The 23,638-nt window shown below is 39.2% G+C and overlaps 1 protein-coding gene across 4 annotated transcripts in view; it reads right to left on the reverse strand.

The window, feature by feature from the left end:
* malrd1 (MAM and LDL receptor class A domain containing 1) overlaps positions 1-23,638 on the reverse strand; it is a 135,609-nt gene that overhangs the window by 85,225 nt on the left and 26,746 nt on the right. For all 4 annotated transcript variants that reach the window (XR_009821207.1, XM_062021611.1, XM_062021612.1 and 1 more), the window contains exons 8-14: positions 22,634-22,786; positions 15,103-15,208; positions 14,672-15,039; positions 12,924-13,369; positions 9,328-9,415; positions 9,075-9,254; positions 7,247-7,403 (exon numbers count right to left, since the gene is read on the reverse strand). Coding sequence is in view for 3 of the 4 variants with exons in the window: in XM_062021611.1 (XP_061877595.1) it covers positions 7,247-7,403; positions 9,075-9,254; positions 9,328-9,415; positions 12,924-13,369; positions 14,672-15,039; positions 15,103-15,208; positions 22,634-22,786 (1,498 nt within the window). In the remaining variant the exon portion in view is untranslated. The remainder of the gene's footprint in view (positions 1-7,246; positions 7,404-9,074; positions 9,255-9,327; positions 9,416-12,923; positions 13,370-14,671; positions 15,040-15,102; positions 15,209-22,633; positions 22,787-23,638) is intronic.

Genomic DNA, 23,638 nt, shown 5'->3' on the forward strand with positions numbered 1-23,638 from the left:
TAGACTGCGCTCTCTTTGTACAAAGTAAACATTAAATATGAACAATTAACTAAAAATATAAACTAGTAATTAAAGACTAATATGTACAAGACTGATGAGACAAGATGACACTTTTACTGTAAATACAAAGCTTTATCACTTGACTGTTCAACCCCAGGCCACTCTCAGCTGAATGTTTTCTACATTTTAAGTTTAGGAACCATATGTGGCACTCTGGACATCATTCGTTCATTCATTGGTATTATTTATGTTCTTAACTGGGCCACCCCCATATCTTTATAAATGACATGTCATTTGTAAAGACATGCCAGGCTGACAATAGGATAATGTACAACACTGCCAGAGCCGCAATGAGTTTATAGTAGGTGTGTGAATGATCAACAATCAATATTATTGGCAGAAATAGAGGGCCCCAAAATCAAATTTTGCTTAGGGCCCCATGGAGGCTTGGGCCGGCACTGATCATATAACAAGTAAGACGGCAAAGACAGACATTCTCACACACACACACACATACGAGGCCAGAGACAGACAAACAGGCTGAAAGGAGAGAAAGGGAAAAAATAAAATTAAAATAAAATTAAAATAAAATAATAATAATAAATAAACGGGAGATTATTCCTCATCTGCGTCTGGGGATAAATCAAGAGAGTTGACATACAGCAAAAAAGGACTCCATGAGCTTTCAAACGCTTGAGCCGAGCTTAAACAAATGTTTTTAGAAAGGCTATGTTTCGTATGCTCTATTGAAAATATTCAATTTACAATTAGTAATTCTTACTTTGAAGTCAGACCACCAATTAACAGCTATAAACAAGGGGTTATTGTAGTTAATAAAAACATTTTTATTTTCATACAATCTTTGTTCTGTGTTTCAACATATTTATAATATACTGACTAAAGGAAAATTCACGAAATTATTTCACCATGTTTCAAGTAATAATTACCAGAAACAGTATTGGTATCGGCGATACTAACAGTGTATTTACTTCTAAACTAGTTATTTTCAACCACTAATGCGAACATATGCTAACCGGTAATGTTCTTGTATTATTGGGTTTAATTTTAATTTTGGCCCACTAGCTTTAACTTCTAGCTGTAAGGCAGCATGAACATTTCCTTAATAGTTGTAATTAGGGCTGGGCGATATATCGCTAGTTTGTCTCTGTGCGATATAGAAAATGACTATATCGTGATATTCGAGTATACGTTCTCACGCAGTTGCTTTTAGCTGCTGGCATTACACTACACGACTACAGGCTCTTACCACTCCTTCTTGTGTCTCCTTCTCACAGACAGCAAGCACACCTTCCACATACGTAACATACGTATACGCCCTCGCGGAGCAGAGAGGTAGCGGCATGGGCAACGTTAGCTGTGGTGCGAGTGGTAATACGAGAGAAAGAAGGTGCAAATCTGGTAACAAATGAAGGAAGAATTAATTCCCAAGAAAAACAGCAGGGGGTCCATCGTCTGGCGGTGGTTTGGCTTCAAGTGGGAATATGTCGAACAGACAACCGTCATTTGTCAAGTGTGGGGCAAAAGCGTTTCTACAAAAAGTAGCATTACTGCTAATATGTAGCATCATTTGAAAAGTCACCTGCTAGAGAATGAAGAGTGCTTTCTCCGCATGTCAACATCTCCGGCCGGTGCCACACCATCATAATGCTGCGGCAAACATTTTCAGATCAACACCGTATGAAAAAAAGAGTCGACAACAAAAGGAGATAATGTCCGCAGGAACCTACCACATAGCGAAAGACGAACACTATTTGATTTCCTATTATGCAGCTCATTTTTATTTGATACTTATTGAAATATCTTGTGTGACATCATGCACAAAAGTGCACTTTATTTGTTTTAAACTATTGTAGTGGCGTTCTGTACGAAAAGTGCACTTTAATTTAGTGTTGTTTTGATTTGTCATCTTAGTGACATCATGCGCAAAAGGGCACTAAAAGCTTGTTTTAAAATGTCTCTGACAATCTTGCACTTTCTGTTTTGGAAATGACATGAATGTTTGTGCCACTGCTTAATAACAGTTTAATACATACAGTTTTGGTAAATAGTTGTGATTTCCCTCTCTGCCCAAAAGTTTAAAATGAGCATATATTAATGCAGTATGAAAAATAATGTTTTAATGTAGACACACAGAATCATCATACTGGTGTGATTATATGTATCAAGTGTTCATTCAAGGCTAAGGCAAAATATTGAGATAAATATATTGTGTATCGCGATATGGCCTAAAAAAATTGAGATATTAAAAAAAGGCCATATCACCCAGCCCTAGTTGTAATTACCATTACCCATCATTGCAGTCAACACTTATTTTCTTGCCAAGCTGCTATCAAGTGTGAATCACAGCTTCAACAATCCCCTCAAGGCGTTTAATCTCCCCTCTAATGGCCTTAGACAATCCACAGGCCTGCTCTCACTGTGCCCAAAGCTGCTGCAGCCTCTTCACTTGATTAAATTCCCACAGGGCAAGCGGCTCGCCTCACTTTAAATAAGACACCAGCCTGCTCCATCTCGCCTCATCCATCTAGAAGGTTGCTATGGGGCAAGGATGCGGCCTCGCGGTGCCGCCTTAAGAGAGAACTTTGTGTCTTACATTGAAGAAATGACTGAGAGGACGTGGTCAAAGTGCAGTCATTGACTGCTCTCAGCGTGCACTCAATAGAAACAGATAAAAAGAAATAGGTCACTGTTTATCTTCTGCACAGTTTAGGGAGGAGTACTAACAATGAGGCAAATAAAACGCAATACATGACATCTGCTTGTTAGCGGACAACTGTCCATCGAGTAAGTCACTAGAATATTGATCATGATACATGCAGCGCATCATGCTTGTTATTACAACTGCATGCACTGTTATGATTATGATATGAATTCAACACTTGAAAATGTACTAAATCTGTATAAAGGAATCAAAGGACTGCAGTTTGTACTTTAATGGCTGGTGAGCAACGTTCCCCCTAATTTCCAAAGCAGAGTTCATATCAATTTAAAAGGCCTATTAAAATAAATAGATTACAGCTGTCATTTTCTAACACAAATCTCAAAACCAGTGAAGTTGGCACGTTGTGTAAATGGTAAATAAAAACAGAATACAATGATTTGCAAATCCATTTCAACCTATATTCAATTGAATAGACTGCAAAGACAAGATACTTAACGTTCAAATTGGTAAAATGTATTTTTTGCAAATATTAGCTCATTTGGAATTTGATGCCTGCAAATGTTACAAAAAAAGCTGGCACAAGTGGCAAAAAAGACTGAGAAAGTTGAGGAATGCTCATCAAAGACTTATTTGGAACACCCTACAGGTGAACAGGCTAATTGGGAACAGGTGGGTGCCATGATTGGGTATAAAAGCAGCTTCCATGAAATGCTCAGTCATCCACAAACAAGGATGGGGCGAGAGTCACCACTTTGTGAACAAATGCGTGAGCAAATTGTCGAACAGTTTAAGAACAACATTTTTCAACGAGCTATTGCAAGGAATTTAGGGATTTCACCATCCAAGGTCTGTAATTACATCAAAAGGTTCAGAGATTCTGGAGAAATCACTTCTCGTAACATTGAATGCCCGTGACCTTAGATACATCAGGCGGTATTGTATCAAAAAGCGACATCGGTGTGTAAAGGATATCACCACATGGGCTCAGGAACACGTCTGAAAACCACTGTGAGTAACTACAGTTCGTCACTACATCTGTAAGTGCAAGTTAAAACTCTACTATGCAAAGCCAAAGCCATTTATCAGCAACACCCAGAAACGCCGCCGGCTTTGCTGGGTCCGAGCTCATCTAAGATGGACTGATGCAAAGTGGAAAAGTGTTCTGTGGTCTGACGAGTCCACATTTCAAAATGTTTATGGAAACTGGACGTTGTGTCCTACGGAACAAAGAGGAAAATAACCATCCGGATTGTTATAGGCGCTAAGTTCAAAAGCCAGCATCTGTGATGGTATGGGGGTGTATTAGTGCCCAACGCATGGGTAACTTACACATCTGTGAAGGCACCATTAATGCTGAAAGGTACATACAGGTTTTAGAGCAACATATGTTGCCATCCAAGCAACGTTACCATGGACGCCCCTGCTTATTTCAGCAAGACATTGCCAAGCCACGTGTTACAACAACGTGGCTTCATAGTAAAAGAGTGCGGGTACTAGACTGGCCTGCCTGTAGTCCAGACATGTCTCCCATTGAAAATGTGTGGCGCATTATGAAGCCTAAAATACGACAACAGAGACCCCCGGACTGTTGAACAACTTAAGCTGTACATCAAGCAAGAATGGGAAAGAATTCCACCTGAAAAGCTTCAAAAATTGGTCTCCTCAGTTCCCAAAGGTTTACTGAGTGTTGTTAAAAGGAAAGGCCATGTAACACAGTGGTAAAAATGCCCCTGTGCCAACTTTTTTGCAATGTCTTGGCCATTAAGTTCTTCAGTTAATGATTATTTGCAAAAAAAAAAAATAGTTTCTCAGTTGGAACATTAAATATCTTGTCTTTGCAGTCTATTCAATTGAATATAAGTTGAAAAGGATTTGCAAAAATTGTATTCGGTTTTTATTTACGGATTACACAATGTGCCAACTTCACTGGTTTTGGGTTTTGTATGTCACGGTGGGAGTCTTGCTTTGGAAAGAATTTGAGACATGTACCCATTTTCAGAGATCACATTTTGTTCACATTGAAACATTTAGATTTTGCACAATGAGACTTGTGCTATGGCACAAGAATGGGATACAGTTTAGTTCCTGTACCTTTTTGTCTGTAAAATAAATCAATACACAGTTCTTAGCATTTCTGTAATCTAGTACCAGTAACAGCATTTCATAAAAAATATTCATAACTTAATATTCTTAATAAATCAATAAGCACAGACGTGATTGGGCAGTGTGGGTGTACAGTGCTCTGCTGCATTGTTAGCTATAAGCTAACCTGCAATTCAGTGACACGGACGCATCACATTCTGTTAATGACATTGATTGGCTGCGTGTGAACCGCATCATAGTTTAACGATCTGGAAGTTAGTTTATTTGTGGTTTGGGAGTTGTCCAAATGTTTGTGTGGCCTTAAATGCATCACTGGCTGAGCCGATTGTGTGTGTCTGTTGGAGCAATTGAAAGAGAAAGAGAGTGGCTTCTGGTAATACGACTGATAATTTCTTTTGGTGCGGTTATGGCCCACAGTGATCAGTTTTGCTCAATAAAAGGTTTGTAAAATTGGCCCTAAAATAAAATGGGGATGGACGATGTCTTGATCAGTGTTCATCATTGCTTTATTGGTTGTCAGGGTTTCTACAGGTATCAGCAAATCTAATTTAATGCCATTTTTAATGCCACTTAAAAAGATTTAATGCCCATGTCCGACCCCATATAGTTATCATGTGTAGTCAAAAGCTTACAACTGTCTGTATACACACAATTGTAAGTATTTGACAATGTTAATCTTGAACAGATTGCCTCTATATTGAAGCTATTATCTTATATATCTGATGTATGACACCAAAAGACTTACGAATTATGCTGTCGTATGTTGGCATGTTGTGAAATGTTTGCGATTCCAAAGGATGCAGATCAGCTCAGGTAAGATAAATCTTTACTTGAACTTTAACACAAGGCGAAAAACCCACACCTTTGGTACTAGCTCAACATAGTATAGAAATTAGTATAAACATAGGTAGCATGAAAACTAACAAGAAAACCAACAAACAAACCGCAGTGTGTAGCGAACAATGGACCAGCAACCAATACAGGGAGACGCCAGAATATAAAGAGTGATTAGGGGCAGAAACAGGTGAGGATGTTGATCAAGCAACAGAAGCCGGTGCGCCTAATGTACGGGATAATTCTGGTTTTGCTTACCGACCTCGAAGCAATTTTATTTAGTACATGGTGTAATGATAGGTGTGACCAGTAGATGGCAGTCAAACATAAGATATACTATATGTGTAGACTGCACTATGATGGCAATATGACTCAAGTAAATAACACCAACATTTTATATGTTCTATTGAAAATATTCAACATTACACACAGCACTCAAAAATCTATCAAAATGTTTTAGTACAACTTTGGTAAGCTATGAAGCCGCACCGCTTGATGATGTCGGCGCATTAAACATACAAGTATTATTATGGTGTGTGTATGAGGTAAGACATTATCTGGTGTTTTGGTTCGCAATATTATGCAAAAGCAACTTTTCTTACCTTCTGGTACCTGTTGATCTGTATTTGGGATCTGCATAAGTCCTGAAAATGTGCACGCGTCCGCCTTTGTAGTCCGTGCCGACCCCGTAGTTGATAAGCTTCTTCTTTTTCTCTATAATCTTGTTATGGGACATTCATCCTCCACTGTTGCCATTTCTAATATAAAGTAGTGTAAAGTTCTTACTTATATCTGTCAGTAAACTCGCCATGAAAGCGCTAAAACATACCGGTATAGTGAGTTTCTATTATTCACCCAAGGAACTTTAGTTATTAAGAGAGTTCCGGTCGAACGTTTTTTTTACGAGACACATTTCCGGCATTTTTGTTGTTTCCGAATGAGGAGATGCTGCTCTGTTATTGATTTAAGTAGTCTGAATGTCATCAAAACAGTTAGCTCCATCTTTTGACACTTCTTCCACTCGCGTCCACGTAAATAAGACCGTCCACAAAACGGCACATTCGGAAGCGACTGTCAGAAAGCGGCTTGAAGATGATCTGTAAAACATCATCTATGCAACATTTTGACCAAAGAACCACCATTACATGTTATGTAGACCACAAGGAAGTGTTTTAATATGACTCCTTTAATGCACCCTATAATCTGGTGCGCCTTATATATGAAAAAAGATTGAAAATAGACCATTCGTCGGCAGTGCGCCTTGTAATCCGGTGCGCCCTATGGTCCGGAAAAAATATAATATTAAGTATTATATTATATTATTTCATTATATCAGTATTTATTTAATTCTGTCCCATTTGACCCTTCATACACTTACATAAACATTTGAAAAAGTCATGCTGAATAATCATGTTTCTGCAAACGTTATACTGGTGAGATGCCAACCCAGTTTATATGTGATTATTTATTTTACATTATTATAGTTTTTTTTCTTTCATTATGATGGAAAGAGCTGCTTCACCTTAATGAGGAACCTGATGATGAAAGTGTGCTAATTGGGTGAAGAAGCAACATCGAGTCCAACTACTGAGCTGATGGATATGATAGATGAAAGACAATACTCACAGTGTGTGGTCAGTGAAGGGACGATGATACTGTTCTCCAGAATGAATGCTCTCTCCTTGGTCGGGTGCCCAGCGAAATGCATGCATGGAGACCGGGGCCTCGTCCGCATTCTTCCAACCGCAACTTTGACCAGCTTTAAAATCACACTGCTGTGCCACTGGATGAGGAAAGGGCAAGTATGAAACAGCAAAACAACGTATGTGTGTGTGTGTGTGTGTTGTATTTCTACCCTTCTTTAGACATGAACAAGGAAAAGTACCTTCCATATGAGGACCGGTGAACAAGTTAGGACGGAAATCATGGTCCCAATATGGAAAACCATTGCATCTGATAGAGAATGTCTCATTTGCACCCCTGGTGGTGAAATCCACCAAAATGAGGGTGTTCCCAAAAAGGAGGGATTTTTCAAATTGACTGTGTTGGTTTTGAAAGTGCTCCCTCTCTTGTCAACATATGATATAAGTGTGTGTAAAAAATTGAAATGCGCTCGCCTTGGCCAAAATTAAAGAAACATTTTTAATAAATATGTATATAGAGACATACTGTAATAACTTGAAGTAAATAATGAAGATCAAAAACCAATTACCGTATTTTTCGGACTATAAGTCGCAGTTTTTTTCATAGTTTGGCCGGGGGTGCGACTTATACTCAGGGGTGACTTATGTGTGAAATTATTAACACATTACCGTAAAATATCAAATAACATTATTTAGCTCATTCACGTAAGAGACTAGACGTATAAGATTTCATGGGATTTAGCGATTAGGAGTGACAGATTGTTTGGTAAACGTATAGCATGTTCTATATGTTATAGTTATTTGAATGACTCTTACCATAATATGTTACGTTAACATACCAGGCACGTTCTCAGTTGGTTATTTATGCCTCATATAACGTACACTTATTCAGCCTGTTGTTCACTATTCTTTATTTATTTTAAATTGCCTTTCAAACTTCTATTCTTGGTGTTGGGTTTTATCAAATAAATTTCCCTAAAAAATGCGACTTATACTCCAGTGCAACTTATGTTTTTTTCCTTCTTTATTATGCATTTTCAGCCGGTGCGACTTATACTCCGGAGCGACTTATAGTCCGAAAAATACAGTACAAAGAAAAAATTTTAACATTTTAAATTTACTAAAAGCTTATTATGTACACTACCGTTCAAACGTTTGGGGTCACATTGAAATGTCCTTATTTTTGAAGGAAAAGCACTGTACTTTTCAATGAAGATAACTTTAAACTAGTCTTAACTTTAAAGAAATACACTCTATACATTGCTAATGTGGTAAATGACTATTCTAGCTGCAAATGTCTGGTTTTTGGTGCAATATCTACATAGGTGTATAGAGGCCCATTTCCAGCAACTATCACTCCAGTGTTCTAATGGTACAATGTGTTTGCTCATTGGCTCAGAAGGCTAATTGATGATTAGAAAACCCTTGTGCAATCATGTTCACACATCTGAAAACGCTTTAGCTCGTTACAGAAGCTACAAAACTGACCTTCCTTTGAGCAGATTGAGTTTCTGGAGCATCACATTTGTGGGGTCAATTAAACGCTCAAAATGGCCAGAAAAAGAGAACTTTCATCTGAAACTCGACAGTCTATTCTTGTTCTTAGAAATGAAGGCTATTCCACAAAATTGTTTGGGTGACCCCAAACTTTTGAATGGTAGTGTATATATTATTAAGGTTGTAAATACAAATCTTTTTATATCTACAAAGAGTGGTCCTAAAGAGGTAGGCATTTTTCGGAGGTCTCAAGAAGGTAACAAATACAAGAATGTGAGTGTGTTAAAAAGTGTGTCCATGCTGCTTATTTTCACCACAGTCGTTTTCGTCAGAGCCGTCCGAGCAGTCCTGTCTGAAGTCGCACACTTTAAAGTGAGGGACACACTCGTCAGGAGACCCACAAGCAAACTCCCCGTACGGGCAGCTGTGAGGCTGGAGCGTGGGGCCTGGCGTGGTCCCCGCAGGCTCCGTGACGTTGGCCGTCGGGAGCTCTCCTTCAAATCGAGCGCCAGACAACAAAAATCAACAACGTCCAAAAGTAGCAGCACTACTTGACTCATCACCCACCTTCATAGGGGACACAACCCAGGAAGGACAGGTCATCGATGGCGATGTCCCCTCTGAAATCATCGCCGACTGTTCCTTCGATGAGAATCTAGACAAAGTAATGCAACGGATGAAAAGGCAACTTGTAGCAATGTGCCATTCCTTTCACCAAAACCTTCCTGTTGTCAATGCAGGAGAAGTCTTTACGGGCCTTTCAGTTAAATGCTTCCACTCGCTCGTGACTAATTACATCCATCAGAGAGCGATCGATGCGAAACTTATTAAATACACATCCGTCATGGAACACTGGAGCTGCATTCTGGACCCTTTTTCTCCCGTGATTATACTGGGACACACTTTCTTAATCACCTGTAAAAAGCATTTTATGTGCATGTGAATGCTGAAAAGCCAAACTGAAAGGCTAACAGTTAGCACGCTAGCCAAATAGCGTAAGGCAGGGCTCTCCAAGCTTTTTCCAGTTAGGGCCACTTACAGAAAAGTGAAAGGATGCGGGAGCCAATTTGGTACATTTTGGACATTAAAGACACTAAAACCAATACAATGTAGGTCAATCAATGTACCGTATTTTTCGGACTATAAGGCGCACTTAAAATCCTTTCATTTTCTCAAAACTCCACAGTGCACCTTATAACCCACCACCAGGTGTGAATGAATGATGGGTTCTACATGTAAAGCGACTTTGGGTACTTAGAAAAGCGCTATATAAATCCCAGGTATTATTATTATTATTATTATAACCCGGTGCGCCTAATGTACGGAATCATTTTGGTTGTGCTTACTGACCTCGAAGCTATTTTATTTGGTACATGGTGAAATGATAATTGTGACAAGTAGATGGCAGTCACACATAAGAGATGTGTAGACTGCAATATGAATCAAGTAAATAACACAAACATTGTATATGTTCCAGTGAAAATATAGAACATTACACAAGGCGTTCAAAAATCTATCAAAATGTTTTAGTACGACTTTGGAGCCACACTGCTTGATGGATTGTACTGTGCTTCAACATACGAGTATTATTATGGTGTGTGTATAAAGTAAGACATATTACCCAGCGTTTTGTTTCACAATAATATGCAAAAGAGACTTTTCTTGTTTTCTGGTACCTGCTGATCTGTATTTGGGATCTGCATAAGTCCTGAAAATTTGCGCATGAACGCCTTTGTAGTCCGTGTAGTCCAGGGGTGCTCACACTTTTTCTGCAGGCGAGCTACTTTTCAATTGATCAAGTCGCAGGGATCTACCTCATTCATATATATAATTTATATTTACTTATTTATGAAATATATGTTTTTGTTAACTAGTTAAAGGTGTTTAATGATAATGCAAGCATGTTTAACACATATAGTTAATATTGTTAATAAATTAAAGGTGTTTAATGATAATACAAGAATGGCTATTACATACAGTTAATATTGTTAACAAGTTAAAGGTGTTTAAAGATAATGCAAACATGTTTAACACATATAGTTAATATTGTTAACAAGTTAAAGGTGTTTAAAGATAATGCAAGCATGTTTAACACATATAGTTAATATTGTTAACAAGTTAAAGGTGTTTGATGATAATATAAGCATGTTTAACACATATAGTTAATATTGTTAACAAGTTAAAGGTGTTTAATGATAATACAAGCATGTTTAACACATATAGATTCCTTTCTTTCATGAAGACAAGAATATAAGCTGGTGTATTACCTGATTCTGATGACTTGCATTGATTGGAATCAGACAGTAGTGCTGATAACGTCCGCATTTTCAAATGGAGGAGAAAAAAAGTCCTCCTTTCCATCCAATACCACATGAAAGTGGTTGGTTTTTGGCATCTTATTTGTTAAGCTTCTGTACTACTTTGTATACACTTTACAAGAAATACATTGGCGGCAAACTCCGTAGCTCGCTAGCTTGTGCACGCCAGTTTTCTGAGACTCTTATGTTGTTAGTGCAGGCAGGATGAAGCAGAGCTTTTATTGTGCAACTGTGCAGTCGGTCTTTGGAGTTTTGACGACAGGTACGGCGCCAGAGTCTGTTGATATAAAAAGTGTTTATCGCCTTCCTGTCGGTAATTTTTTCTTAATAAAGAGCTGGCAGCAGCCAGCGTCATTTCACAAGACCCTCGGGTGCCGTGAATGTCAATCAAGTGACGAAAGTGACATCATAGTGAAGATTTATGATCGCTCATTTTTAGGACTATTTTTTTAATGCCTGGCTGGGGATCGACTGACACACCCTCCGTGATCGACCGGTAGATCGCGATCGACGTAATGAGCACCCCTGGTGCAGTCGATAAGCTTCTTTTTTTTCCTCTATCTTCTTGTTATGTGACATTCATACTCCACTGTTGCCACATCTAATATAAAGTACTGTAAAGTTATTACTTATATCTGTCAGTAAACTCGCCATGAAAGCGTTCAAACATACCAGTATAGCGAGTTTACATTATTCACCCAAGGAACTTTAGTTATTTTGCATGGCAGCTTCCGCCATCAGTGTGTGAATGTGTGTGTGAATGGGGAAATACTGTCAAAGCGCTTTGAGTACCTTGAAGGTAGAAAAGCGCTGTACAAGTATAACCCATTTATTTATTTATTATTAGAGAGTTCCGGTCGGACGGTTTTTCACGGGACACATTTCCAGCGCTGTTATTGCACTAGTGAGCCACGGATGAGGAGATGCTGCTCCGTTATTGATCTAAGTAAAGTCTGAATGTCATTAAAACAGTTAGCTCCATCTTTCGACACTTTTTCTACTCCCGTCCTTGCACGCTACACCGCTACAACAAAGATGACGGGGAAAAGACGCTGTCGAAGGTGAGCCACGTAAATAAGACCGCCCACAAAACGGCGCATTTTGAAGCGACTGTCAGAAAGCGGCTTGAAGATGATCTGTAAAACATCATCTATGCAACATTTTGACCAAAGAACCACCATTACATGTTATGTAGACCACAAGGAAGTGTTTTACATTTAGAAAATAATCATAATATGACCCCTTTAATGCGCCCTATAATTATTTTATATGAAAAAAAACCTGACTAGACACGCTCATCGGCAGTGCGCCTTATAATCCGGTGCGCCCTATGGTCTGGAAAATACGGTATGCTAAACTATGTGTTATAAGCTAAGCGTCGTGTTTTCCTCGCAATGTCTTCAGGTCTAAATGGAATTTCAAAGTTGACCAATCTCTCGATTTATGGCCACAATCTTTTACTATAGAGGTGAAACAAACAAACATTTGCATAAAGCAAAAACTTTCCCCAGTCCCATGTTGATAGTAATAAATTGAAATTTGAGGTCGGATGGCATTCAGCTAACGATAGCAAGCTAAATTTCTTAGCTAGTTTTACACCTAAGAGTCATACAACTTGGTACTTGACACATGCTAACTTGTTTGGAAAATTTTAAAAAGGCATACACCTGAGAGTCCTACAACCTGGTACTTGACACATCCTAACATTAGCATGTTTGCTTTTAGCTGTTTTTTGCTATCTGGACGGCATGCTGCGCGTTAAAATTTCAGCTCAGTTTTAGTATTTCAGCATTCGCATGAAATTTCTCCTGAAATAACATATTCTCGCATGCTTCTATGAGTTACCTGAAAAGGTCTAGCGCTGGTGAGGTAGAGAGTCTTCCTGTGCCAATAATTCCCTTGGTCGCCGTACCCCACCCAAAGCAATGAGCCGCGGCCCGTCGAGGCGGTCCTGAGGTAGACAGCCAGACAGAAGACGTGCGATCCAAACATGTGGTAATGGAAGCGGAACACGCAAGGGTGGCGGGATTCAAACAGGTTGTCACCGCGCTGGTGGGTGGGTTGGAAGGCCTGACTCAGCAGCAACGCAGTGTCCTTGAAATCCTGTGGGACGGACGACTCGATGTAGAGGTAGTGGCCATAGCTGGTGCCCGCCGTGTGGTCCTTCCAGGGCCCTGTTTTGAACGACGGAGTGGGGCCCTGAATACGGGTCCAGTCAAAGACGTCGGCGCCACGTTGCTCCTGTTTCCAGCTGCAAAGCCCCGTCTCAAAGTTACACTGCAGCTCGGGAGCTTGGAGAAAGGACATATCACTTAGTGAGACAGGGTATGAAGGATTACATCTGAAGAAATGGCCAAATCAGGCTAGAATTAAGGTTTTAGAATGGCCTTCCCAAAGTCCTGACTTAAACGTGTGGACAATGCTGAAGAAACAAGTTAATGTCAGAAAACCAACAAATTCAGTTGAACTGCACCAAATTTGTCAAAAGGAGTGGTCAAAAATTCAACCAGAAGCTTGCCAGAAGCTTGTGGATGGCTACCATCCATCCATCCATTTTCTACCGCTTATTCCCTTCGGGGTCGCGGGGGGCGCTGGAGCCTATCTCAGCTACAATCGGGCGGAAGGCAGGGTACACCCTGGACAAGTCGCCAAAAGTGCCTTATTGCAGTGAAACTTGCCAAGGGACATGTAAGCAAATATTAACATTGCTGTATGTATACTTTTGACCCAGCAGATTTGCTCACATTTTCAGTAGACCCATAATAAATTCATAAAAGAATATATAAATATATATACATAAAGTCGCGATCAAAAGTTTACATACACTTGTAAAGAACATAATGTCATGGCTGTCTTGAGTTTCCAATCATTTCTACAACTCTTATTTTTTTGTGATAGAGTGATTGGAGCACATACTTGTTGGTCACAAAAAACATTCGTATATATATATATATATATATATATATATATATATATATATATATATATATATATATATATATATATATGTTATATTAAATGATTATACTATTGATCATTTGAATTATTTTATTTAAATGTATATTTTGTTTATTAAATATCTAGTCCTTCATTATTAATAATTATTGTTACTAAATTTTATTTGTACTATCACTAATCCTATTAACGATACTAATATTGTGTTATCTATTATTAATAATTGATATTATATTCATACATAAACAATAATAGAATAACATACAACAATATGATAACAAGTATTAATATTAATGTTATTGTAATAATATTCTAATTAATATTATATTATCATAAATAACAATATTATAAGTAATATTAATCATTAAGCTATGATAATATAATATAATAATACATTACAAAAATAACAAAATAGTATTGTCTAATAATATTGATAATAGTATAAATAATAATATTGATAGAGAATCATAACAATAACAAATTATTATTAATAATCAACAACAAAAATAATGACTATATTGAATATTATCATTAATAATAATAATAAAATAAAAATGCAATATCATTAATGATATTGATTCTAATTATTAATAAACAATAGCAAAAACAATACATTCCAATAACAAAATAACACTTACAACAGTTCTCTTCGTCTGATCCATCCCCACAGTCGTCCACCAGGTCACACAGCTGCAGACGCTCCACGCACGCTTTAGTGCGTGTGCAGTGGAAATGCGAATGGGGAGGACACTCCACTGTGGCGGGCGGCATGGAGCAGTTGTGAAAGGAGATGTCGTCTACGGCGGAGATGCCGTCAAAAACGCCAAGGCTGATTTTAGCCATGGCGATCTGGAAGGGCTGTGTAATGCGACCCAGCTGCACGCTGACCCGGTTCCAGCGGGTTCCCTGGTCGTACAAGGTCCTCCAAATGATGGTGTTGTTCCTGACTCCCTGGATACGGAGGTACATGTCGGCTGCCCCCACTGAGATGCCTGAGTTGTAATGCCTGAAGGAGATGACGGGTGTAGATGGTCAACATCCAGAGTACGAGGTCACATGTTCCTCTTACCAAAAGGTCATGGTGCACCCAGAGGCCGACTGTTGGAACCATGGTCCTCGGAGAACTGCCCTTGGATGAAGACTGCTGCTGTTCTTCAGGATGAACATAAAGTGACCTGAAGTGGAGCAACAATTTGTCATTTCCCTAAATTACAAAACGTATGCGGTGTTCTTCAAAGTTCTGGTTTTGACCACTGATAAGATAAGATACATTTTATTGTCATCTGAATTCTTAAAAGGTAAAAACTAGCTGTACTGTATACAACAGGGGTGCCCAAACCTTTTGACTGGGGGGCCACATTGGGCTTACATGAGAAATAACAAGATATATATGTATAAACATACATACTATATATATATATATACACTACCGCTCAAAAGTTTGGGGTCACATTGAAATGTCCTTATTTTTGAAGGAAAAGCACTGTACTTTTCAATGAAGATAACTTTAAACTAGTCTTAACTTTAAAGAAATACACTCTATACATTGCTAATGTGGTAAATGACTATTCTAGCTGCAAATGTCTGGTTTTTGGTGCAATATCTACATAGCTGTATAGAGGCTCATTTCCAGCAACTATCACTCCAGTGTTCTAATGGTACAATGTGTTTGCTCATTGGCTCAGAAGGCTAATTGATGATTAGAAAACCCTTGTGCAATCTTGTTCACACATCTGAAAACAGTTTAGCTCGTTACAGAAGCTACAAAATTGACCTTCCTTTGAGCAGATTGAGTTTCTGGAGCATCACATTTGTGGGGTCAATTAAACGCTCAAAATGGCCAGAAAAAGAGAACTTTCATCTGAAACTCGACAGTCTATTCTTGTTCTTAGAAATGAAGGCTATTCCACAAAATTGTTTGGGTGACCCCAAACTTTTGAACGGTAGTGTATATATACATACACACACACACACACACACATATATGTATGTATATGTATATACATAAATATATGTATACATATTAATATTATAATGGATGTATAATTAATATATATTATACCGTATTTTTCGGAGTATAAGTCGCACTGGCCGAAAATGCATAATAAAGAAGGAAAAAAACATATATAACTCGCACTGGAGTATAAGTCGTATTTTTGGGGGAAATTTATTTGATAAAACCCAACACCAAAAATAGACATTTGAAAGGCAATTTAAAATTAATAAAGAATAGTGAACAACAGGCTGAATAAGTGTACGTTATATGAGGCATAAATAACCAACTGAGAACGTGCCTGGTATGTTAACGTAACATATTATGGTAAGAGTCATTCAAATAACTATAACATATAGAACATGCTATACGTTTACCAAACAATCTGTCACTCCTAATCGCTAAATCCCATGAAATCTTATATGTCTAGTCTCTTACGTGAATGAGCTAAATAATATTATTTGATACTTTACGGTAATGTGTTAATCATTTCACACATAAGTCGCTCCTGAGTATAAGTCGCACCCCCGGCCGGCCAAACTATGAAAAAAAACGGCGACTTATAGTCCGAAAAATACGGTAATTGGTTATTAAGAGTGTGTCAAGCTCAACTCCGACCTTGTTTACTTGCATGACAACCTTCTTAAAGTTTTGTAATCAATTATAAATATCAAACAGCTAAAATGTGCCGAACATGGATAAGTGAAGAGAGAGTGTTTTGCATTTTTTCCATCATCCTTGGTAATGATTGTAAATTAGTTTTTTTTTTTTATGGTGATAGGACATTTTTTTATAATAGCCACAAAGTTCAGTGAGCAGGTTGTGTTATGTGTGACCATGTTTGTCAAATTTTGGTGCAAGTTGCATTTTTTTCCCCCTGCAGCATGACTAGGGCAGGTTGTTTGGATTGTGACATATAATTAATGGCTTTGCTGAAACTTCATTAAAGTATAATGAATGGTCACTGACCTCAGTTACTCTCTAAGGCCAGTAGATGGCGTCACAACTCCAGCTAAATATGAAAACACTACGCCCGATCGAAGTCCTTATTGAACTTGTTTCGTCTAGCTGGCCAAATAAAGGCAACGACGGGCCGCACTTGGCCCGCGTGCCGTTGTTTGGACACCCTTGGTATATAACTGTATAGTAAGAAAGGTATTATTTATAAAGTAAAACAAAATCAATAAATTAAGGACTAACTGCAATACAAAATATTGTACTATAGTTATTCTTATTCTACTTACTACAGTGTTCCCTATTATACGCTCCCTACTCCATTGTAGGCAAGTTTTCACAGAGTAGGGACTAAATATGATTTATATGAATATTGTGTGCATTCTAAGTCTTCATAAACCCTCCACACACTGATAATAGCCTTTCACACGTACTCATAAATACGCTTTTAAACACTTCCAACACCAAGTAGGAAAGCAGCTTCCTCTGGGGCCTAGGTTCTGTGCCGGAAGCCCCAGAAGGCGCAGAATGTTCCAAAGCCATCGTAGGACTTTAAAAATATTTAAAATGTCCCCACAAAAATACACAGGGCAAACACAAACAGAGAGAGCTGCAGTACATGAAGATGAGCTGAAGCACAGAGGGGACTCAATGAGGCAGAGAACGTAGTGCTCTGTGAGTGTCCGCCATCAGCCAATAATGACCCGTGTACCATGTCACCTGGGCTCAGGCTACATTGCGGCATGCAGTAGACGGCTGGCAATATCACATCGTGTGACAATACATGAACAAAAATACCTATTCACAATATTTAAATCTGCAATGCACTGAGACACTGTATTTGTGATTTCTTGATGTACCTCTGCCTTTTTACAACTTCCTAAAAGGGGTCATATTATGACTTATTTTTCTACATTTAAAACACTTCCTTGTGGTCTACGTAATACATAATAATAATGGTGGTTCTTTGGTGAAAATTGTGCATTGATTTTGTTTTACAGATTTTGTTTTAAAAAATTGAGCGCGCTCCACCCTAACAAGGCCACCGGCCTTGATAATATTCCCTCCAGATTTCTCAGGGACTCTGCCTCCATCATTGCCCCGATCATCACGCACATAATAAACCTATCAATTACACAAGGCCAAGTACCAAAAGATTTTAAGATAGCAAGAGTAACTCCCCTCTTTAAAAAAGGAAGCAAATTGGAACCTGGCAACTACCGACCTGTTTCTATTCTCAGCTCCATTTCGAAAGTAATGGAGAAAATAGTTTATGAACAGGTCGATAGTTACCTTGCCACTAATAAACTCATGTACAAATTCCAATCCGGCTTCAGAACTAACCACTCCACTGACACATGCCTTCTCTATCTGACCGACCACATCAAACATGAGGTGGACGCGGGCAAATACTGCGGCATGGTCATGCTGGACCTTCAGAAGGCCTTTGACACCGTTAACCACGCTATACTGTTGGATAAGCTCAGAGCAATCGGATTTAACAAAACCTCTTGGAGCTGGATGCAGTCTTACTTGGAGGGGAGGGAGCAGGTGGTAGAGGTGAACGGCACCGTGTCCCCCCCCTCTCGGTGAGCTGTGGAGTCCCCCAAGGCAGTATATTGGGACCTTTACTGTTCCTAATATACATAAACGACATGTCATCGGCATGCGACTGTGAATTGTTTTTGTTTGCGGATGACTCTGCCTTGCTGGTATCAGACAAGGACAAGTCACAGGTGGAGAAAATCCTCAGTGCTGAGCTCTGTAGAACTTGCACTTGGCTCGCTGACAACAAGCTATCCATACACTTGGGTGAAACAGAATCCATCCTGTTTGGGTCCCACATCAAACTTAAGAGAGTCAATGACTTCACCATAAAAGTAGGTGACAGTGTCATCACCAGGAAAGATGAGGTCACCTACCTAGGTTCCATTCTAGAGGCTAACCTTTCCTGTGACAAAATGGCAACCAAGGTAATCAAAAAGGTTAACCAACGAACGAGATTTCTCTACAGAATTTCCTCTCTGGTCAACAAAAGCACCTTGAGGATTCTGGCGGGAACTCTCGTTCAACCCTTTTTCGATTATGCATGCACCTCCTGGTACCCTAGCACCTCCAAAACCCTCAAATCTAAACTCCAAACATCTCAGAACAAGCTAGTCAGGTTACTTCTAGACCTCCACCCCAGATCCCACCTCACTCCTACCCACTTCTCTAAAGTGGGCTGGCTCAAGGTGGAGGACAGAGTTAAACAACTTGCACTGAGCCTAGTCTATAAAATCCGCTACACCTCCCTGATACCGAAGTACATGTCAAACTACTTCCTTAACGTAAATGACCGCCATAACCACAACACCAGGGGGTGCTCCACTAACCACGTTAAACCCAGATTCCGAACTAACAAAGGTCTTAACTCATTCTCTTTCTATGCCACATCAATGTGGAATGCGCTCCCAACAGGTATAAAAGAAAGGGCATCTCTATCCTCCTTCAAAACCACAATAAAAGTTCACCTCCAGGCAGCTACAACCCTAAACTAACACCCTCCCCGGATTGCTAATAATCAAATGTAAACAATCAAATGCAGATACTTTTTCTTTTTCTTATGCCTTCTGATCTCTCTCTCTCTCTCTCTCTCTCTCTATGTCCACTACTTGATGTCCATATCCCCCCCCCCACCCCTCCACACCCCTGATTGTAAATAATGTAAATAATTCAATGTGATTATCTTGTGTGATGACTGTATTATGATGATAGTATATATGATAGTATATATCTGTATCATGAATCAATTTAAGTGGACCCCGACTTAAACAAGTTGAAAAACTTATTCGGGTGTTACCATTTAGTGGTCAATTGTACGGAATATGTACTTCACTGTGCAACCTATTAATAAAAGTCTCAATCAATCAATCAATCAATCGTTTTCAAGCCGCTTTTCGGAACTGTCTCTTCAGGTTGCGCCGTTTTGTGGGTGGTCTTTTTTACGTGGCTCCATTTCGACTGTGTTTTCTCCCCGTCATCCTTGTTGTAGTTTTTAGCGCTTCCATATGGGGTCTACTGACAGATATAAGTTATAACTATACACTCATTTGTATTAGAAATGGCAACAGTGGAGGATGCATGTCCTTGTACGAGCCAGTCTGACCCACAACAAGAAGTGGATAGAGAAAAAGAAGGAGCTTATTGACTACAGCGCGGACTACAATGGCAAACTCGCGCAAAGCACTTTGGGTAAATTGGTAAATCGTTCATTATTGTTCAATTCAGCGCACGTATTAAGTAGCTTGTGTGCTATTGTGCGCTCAGCTGTTGTGTAGGTGCTTGCTCATAGTAATCAATCGTGTATATATATATATATATATATATATATATATATATATATATATATATATATATATATATATATATATATATATATATATATATATATATACATACATACATACACATATATATAGTACCATGTTTTCCTTTTGAAAATGACTTGCAGCACTAAGTAACTTTTCAAACTTCATAAATATTTTCGTTATTCTTGGGATGATTAATCGACTTACAAGTAGTTGAATGACACCTCTGTAATGGCCTGAGGGGTCTGTATCGCTTTTACTGGCACTTAGCGACACTAAGGAGGGTGGCAGGAATCCTGCCACCCAAAAAACTACAAATATGCTGACTTGCTTTACGGCATACGTCAATCCCCCTTTCCCCATTCGTTAAAAAGACGGAAGAACAACGCCTACGAGCAATTACTGATATCATGGCCGAAGCTCCAAAAGTTAAAGTACCAATGATTGTCACACACACACTAGGTGTGGTGAAAATATCCCCTGCATTTGACCTATCACCCTTGATCACCCCATGGAAGGTGAGGGGAGCAGTGAGCAGCAGCGGTAAGAAACAAAAAGTTTTGTCTGAGGAAACCGAAAAAGAAAAACGGAGCTTACCCGGATAAAAGGACAGTCAGGATCAACATTTCCCCGGCTTTCACTCGCTGGCGTGAGTTCAAAGACGAGGGATTTTAGACAAATGCTGCCTTGGCTCTGTTCCTGCTGAACTTGTAAGTGACTTTCAATGCTCAAATCAAAATGATAATGCTAATGTTAGCTATCGGAAATGTGCGTGGTAGTAATAAATAGCCACCAGCATGATTGTTTCACTATTACTTCCTTCAAAAAAAATCTCCCGCCGGTCTTTCTTTGCGTCGGACCTGCATCCGCCTCGATACATTCTTGATAGTAGGGTCATGTTTGTAGCGCAATCCAAGATCATTTGATAGTGTCTGCTATTTAACCAGTGTTTCCCACACATTCATTTATTTGTGGCGGCCCGCCACGAAAGAATTACGTCCGCCACAAATAAAAATAATTTTTTTTTTTTTTGTCCTGTCCAGCTTTTCAGGCAAATCATATAGTTGATGTAGATGCCCATATAGGCTGTTCAGATTTACTTTACAAAAGAGAAGTGTAGGATACTTCTCTTGTTGCCTTATTTGTATTTGACCACTACTGTTTTCTGTTTATTTGTTACTGACTGTGGCAGGACACCTCTGCCTCTGTTTCACTTTATGTTGCTGGTAAATAATATGGTTGTAGTAGTAGGTTAAAGTGAAATTATTTAGTATGCACTAATTAAAGGGGCAGAGCTTTAAGAGACATTTTAGCTTTTATATTTTATAAGATATATTTTTTGTAAGAACCACAATTAATAAATATATTTCAGTGAATAACTTATTGTTCAAATCTGTATATGAATATGTACATAAAGTGTTGTAATTATATTGTAAAATGGATGGATGGATGGACGTTTAAAACAAAACTGTTATTATTAGGTAGTAAGTATACATTTTTTGAGCCTTTTTAGAGAAAATCATATCATTGTAGTAAATTGTGCAAATTACTCGATGATGTCATGGTGACCACGCCCATAGCCACGCCCGTAGCCACGCCCCCACCGCCACAGGTATCTTGGCAGTTTATGGGAAACACTGTTTAACATTAACAAAGTCATTAGAGACGTAATATCCATCCATCCATTTTCTACCGCTTGTCCCTTTCGGGGTCGCGGGGGGTGCTGGAGCCTATCTCAGCTGCATTCGGGCGGAAGGCGGGGTACACCCTGGACAAGTCGTAATATTTGTGCCAATATTACCGCGGACATCATGTCAGCATGACGCAATATGCGCTAGTCATCATGGGAAATGTGGTCTTCTTCTGGCAAAACACTACCGCTTTGGTCCACTTGCGCTGCCCAAATCAACCAAAACTAATAGTTCTTAAGTGGGGCTTTAACTAAAATACAAGACAAGACCAACCTTGTGTGCTTATTGGAGGACATCTGAATGTTCATTGATGTATAAGTAAACACGCTGCAGGACTGCTTGTATTTTAAATACAAGCCAATATAATCCCATACTAGATTTTTTGCTGCTATCGGATAAGGACACCCCTACAGAGTATGCACAATGTTACACACTAGCTCAGCATATACTTTTCAAAAGATGCAAACAGATATTGCCCCGGACAAATGTTATCCCAGGCTGACATCACTTGTTCTCCAATCCATGCCAGAATAACCTCTTCTGACAAAAACAACATCTAGTGCTGCTCAGTTAACCGCATAATAGTATCCATTGTTTTTACTGATGTTGTACCATCTGTGCTGTTGGTAGAGTGGTCCGGAGGCGGCGGGCGGCCGTAGTACTCTGGGGGTACTTCCAAGGATGAGCCCCTCACCCAATCAAAGCCGTCGCCAAGGGTGAGCTCGTACCAGCCGCAGGAGTCAGCCTCAAAGTCACACTCTGAAGCTGGATGAAACACAGATCAACGTTTTGTAAAAGCAAGTAAACGACTAAAGCACCTTGGTAACACCCGGTAGTACATTAGTACCTTGGTTTCCATTTGCACCACTTTTTGACTCAAATGTTCCCTAGTTTTCCCCCAGTTCCTTGGTTGTCGTACACCCAAACATTGCGCGTAACAAACCTGTCCGTGTTCCGAAACTGACAAAGCAATGTGCCAGAAAAAGTCTACTTACTGTAGTAGGCATGAGTACCTTTCATATTTTAACCGATACGGGAGGGGGGCACGGGTGACATCAGGGGACATGCTTTTTTGCCATACTAGAACATGACCAAGCTAATGTGGCCCTTGACTTCACTGTTGCTCGGCTGGGAGACAAGGAAAGACCAGTTTGTTGTTTTGTTAAATGTTGATAAGGATACAATGTTATGCAGAGGTGTACTTATAACATTTTTTTTAGACAAATGTTACTATTTGTAGTCGTGGTGGACAGTGGGGGGCGCTCAATATTTTCTTCTTATGGGGGGTCGTAACAAAAACATTTGAGAAGCACTGACCAAGAGGCAACCAGATGTTACGTCACGTGCAACAAAGGTAACAAATTTTAATTTATGAGAATCAGTACCCGGTAGTACGAGCAGACTTCGGTCGGTACCAATAAAAGCACCGAGTTCAGTACCCATCCCTAGCCTTTAGTCATGTTTGCACAGTGCATTTCCGGTTCAAGGATAAAAACTAGAGATGTCCGGTAATGGCTTTTTTGCCAATATCCGATATTCCGATATTGTCCAATTCTTAATTACCGATTCCGATATCAACCGATATATATAGTCGTGGAATTAACACATTATTATGCC

Source organism: Entelurus aequoreus, linkage group LG15 (assembly GCF_033978785.1).
Source record: "Entelurus aequoreus isolate RoL-2023_Sb linkage group LG15, RoL_Eaeq_v1.1, whole genome shotgun sequence".
Lineage (NCBI taxonomy): Eukaryota > Metazoa > Chordata > Actinopteri > Syngnathiformes > Syngnathidae > Entelurus > Entelurus aequoreus.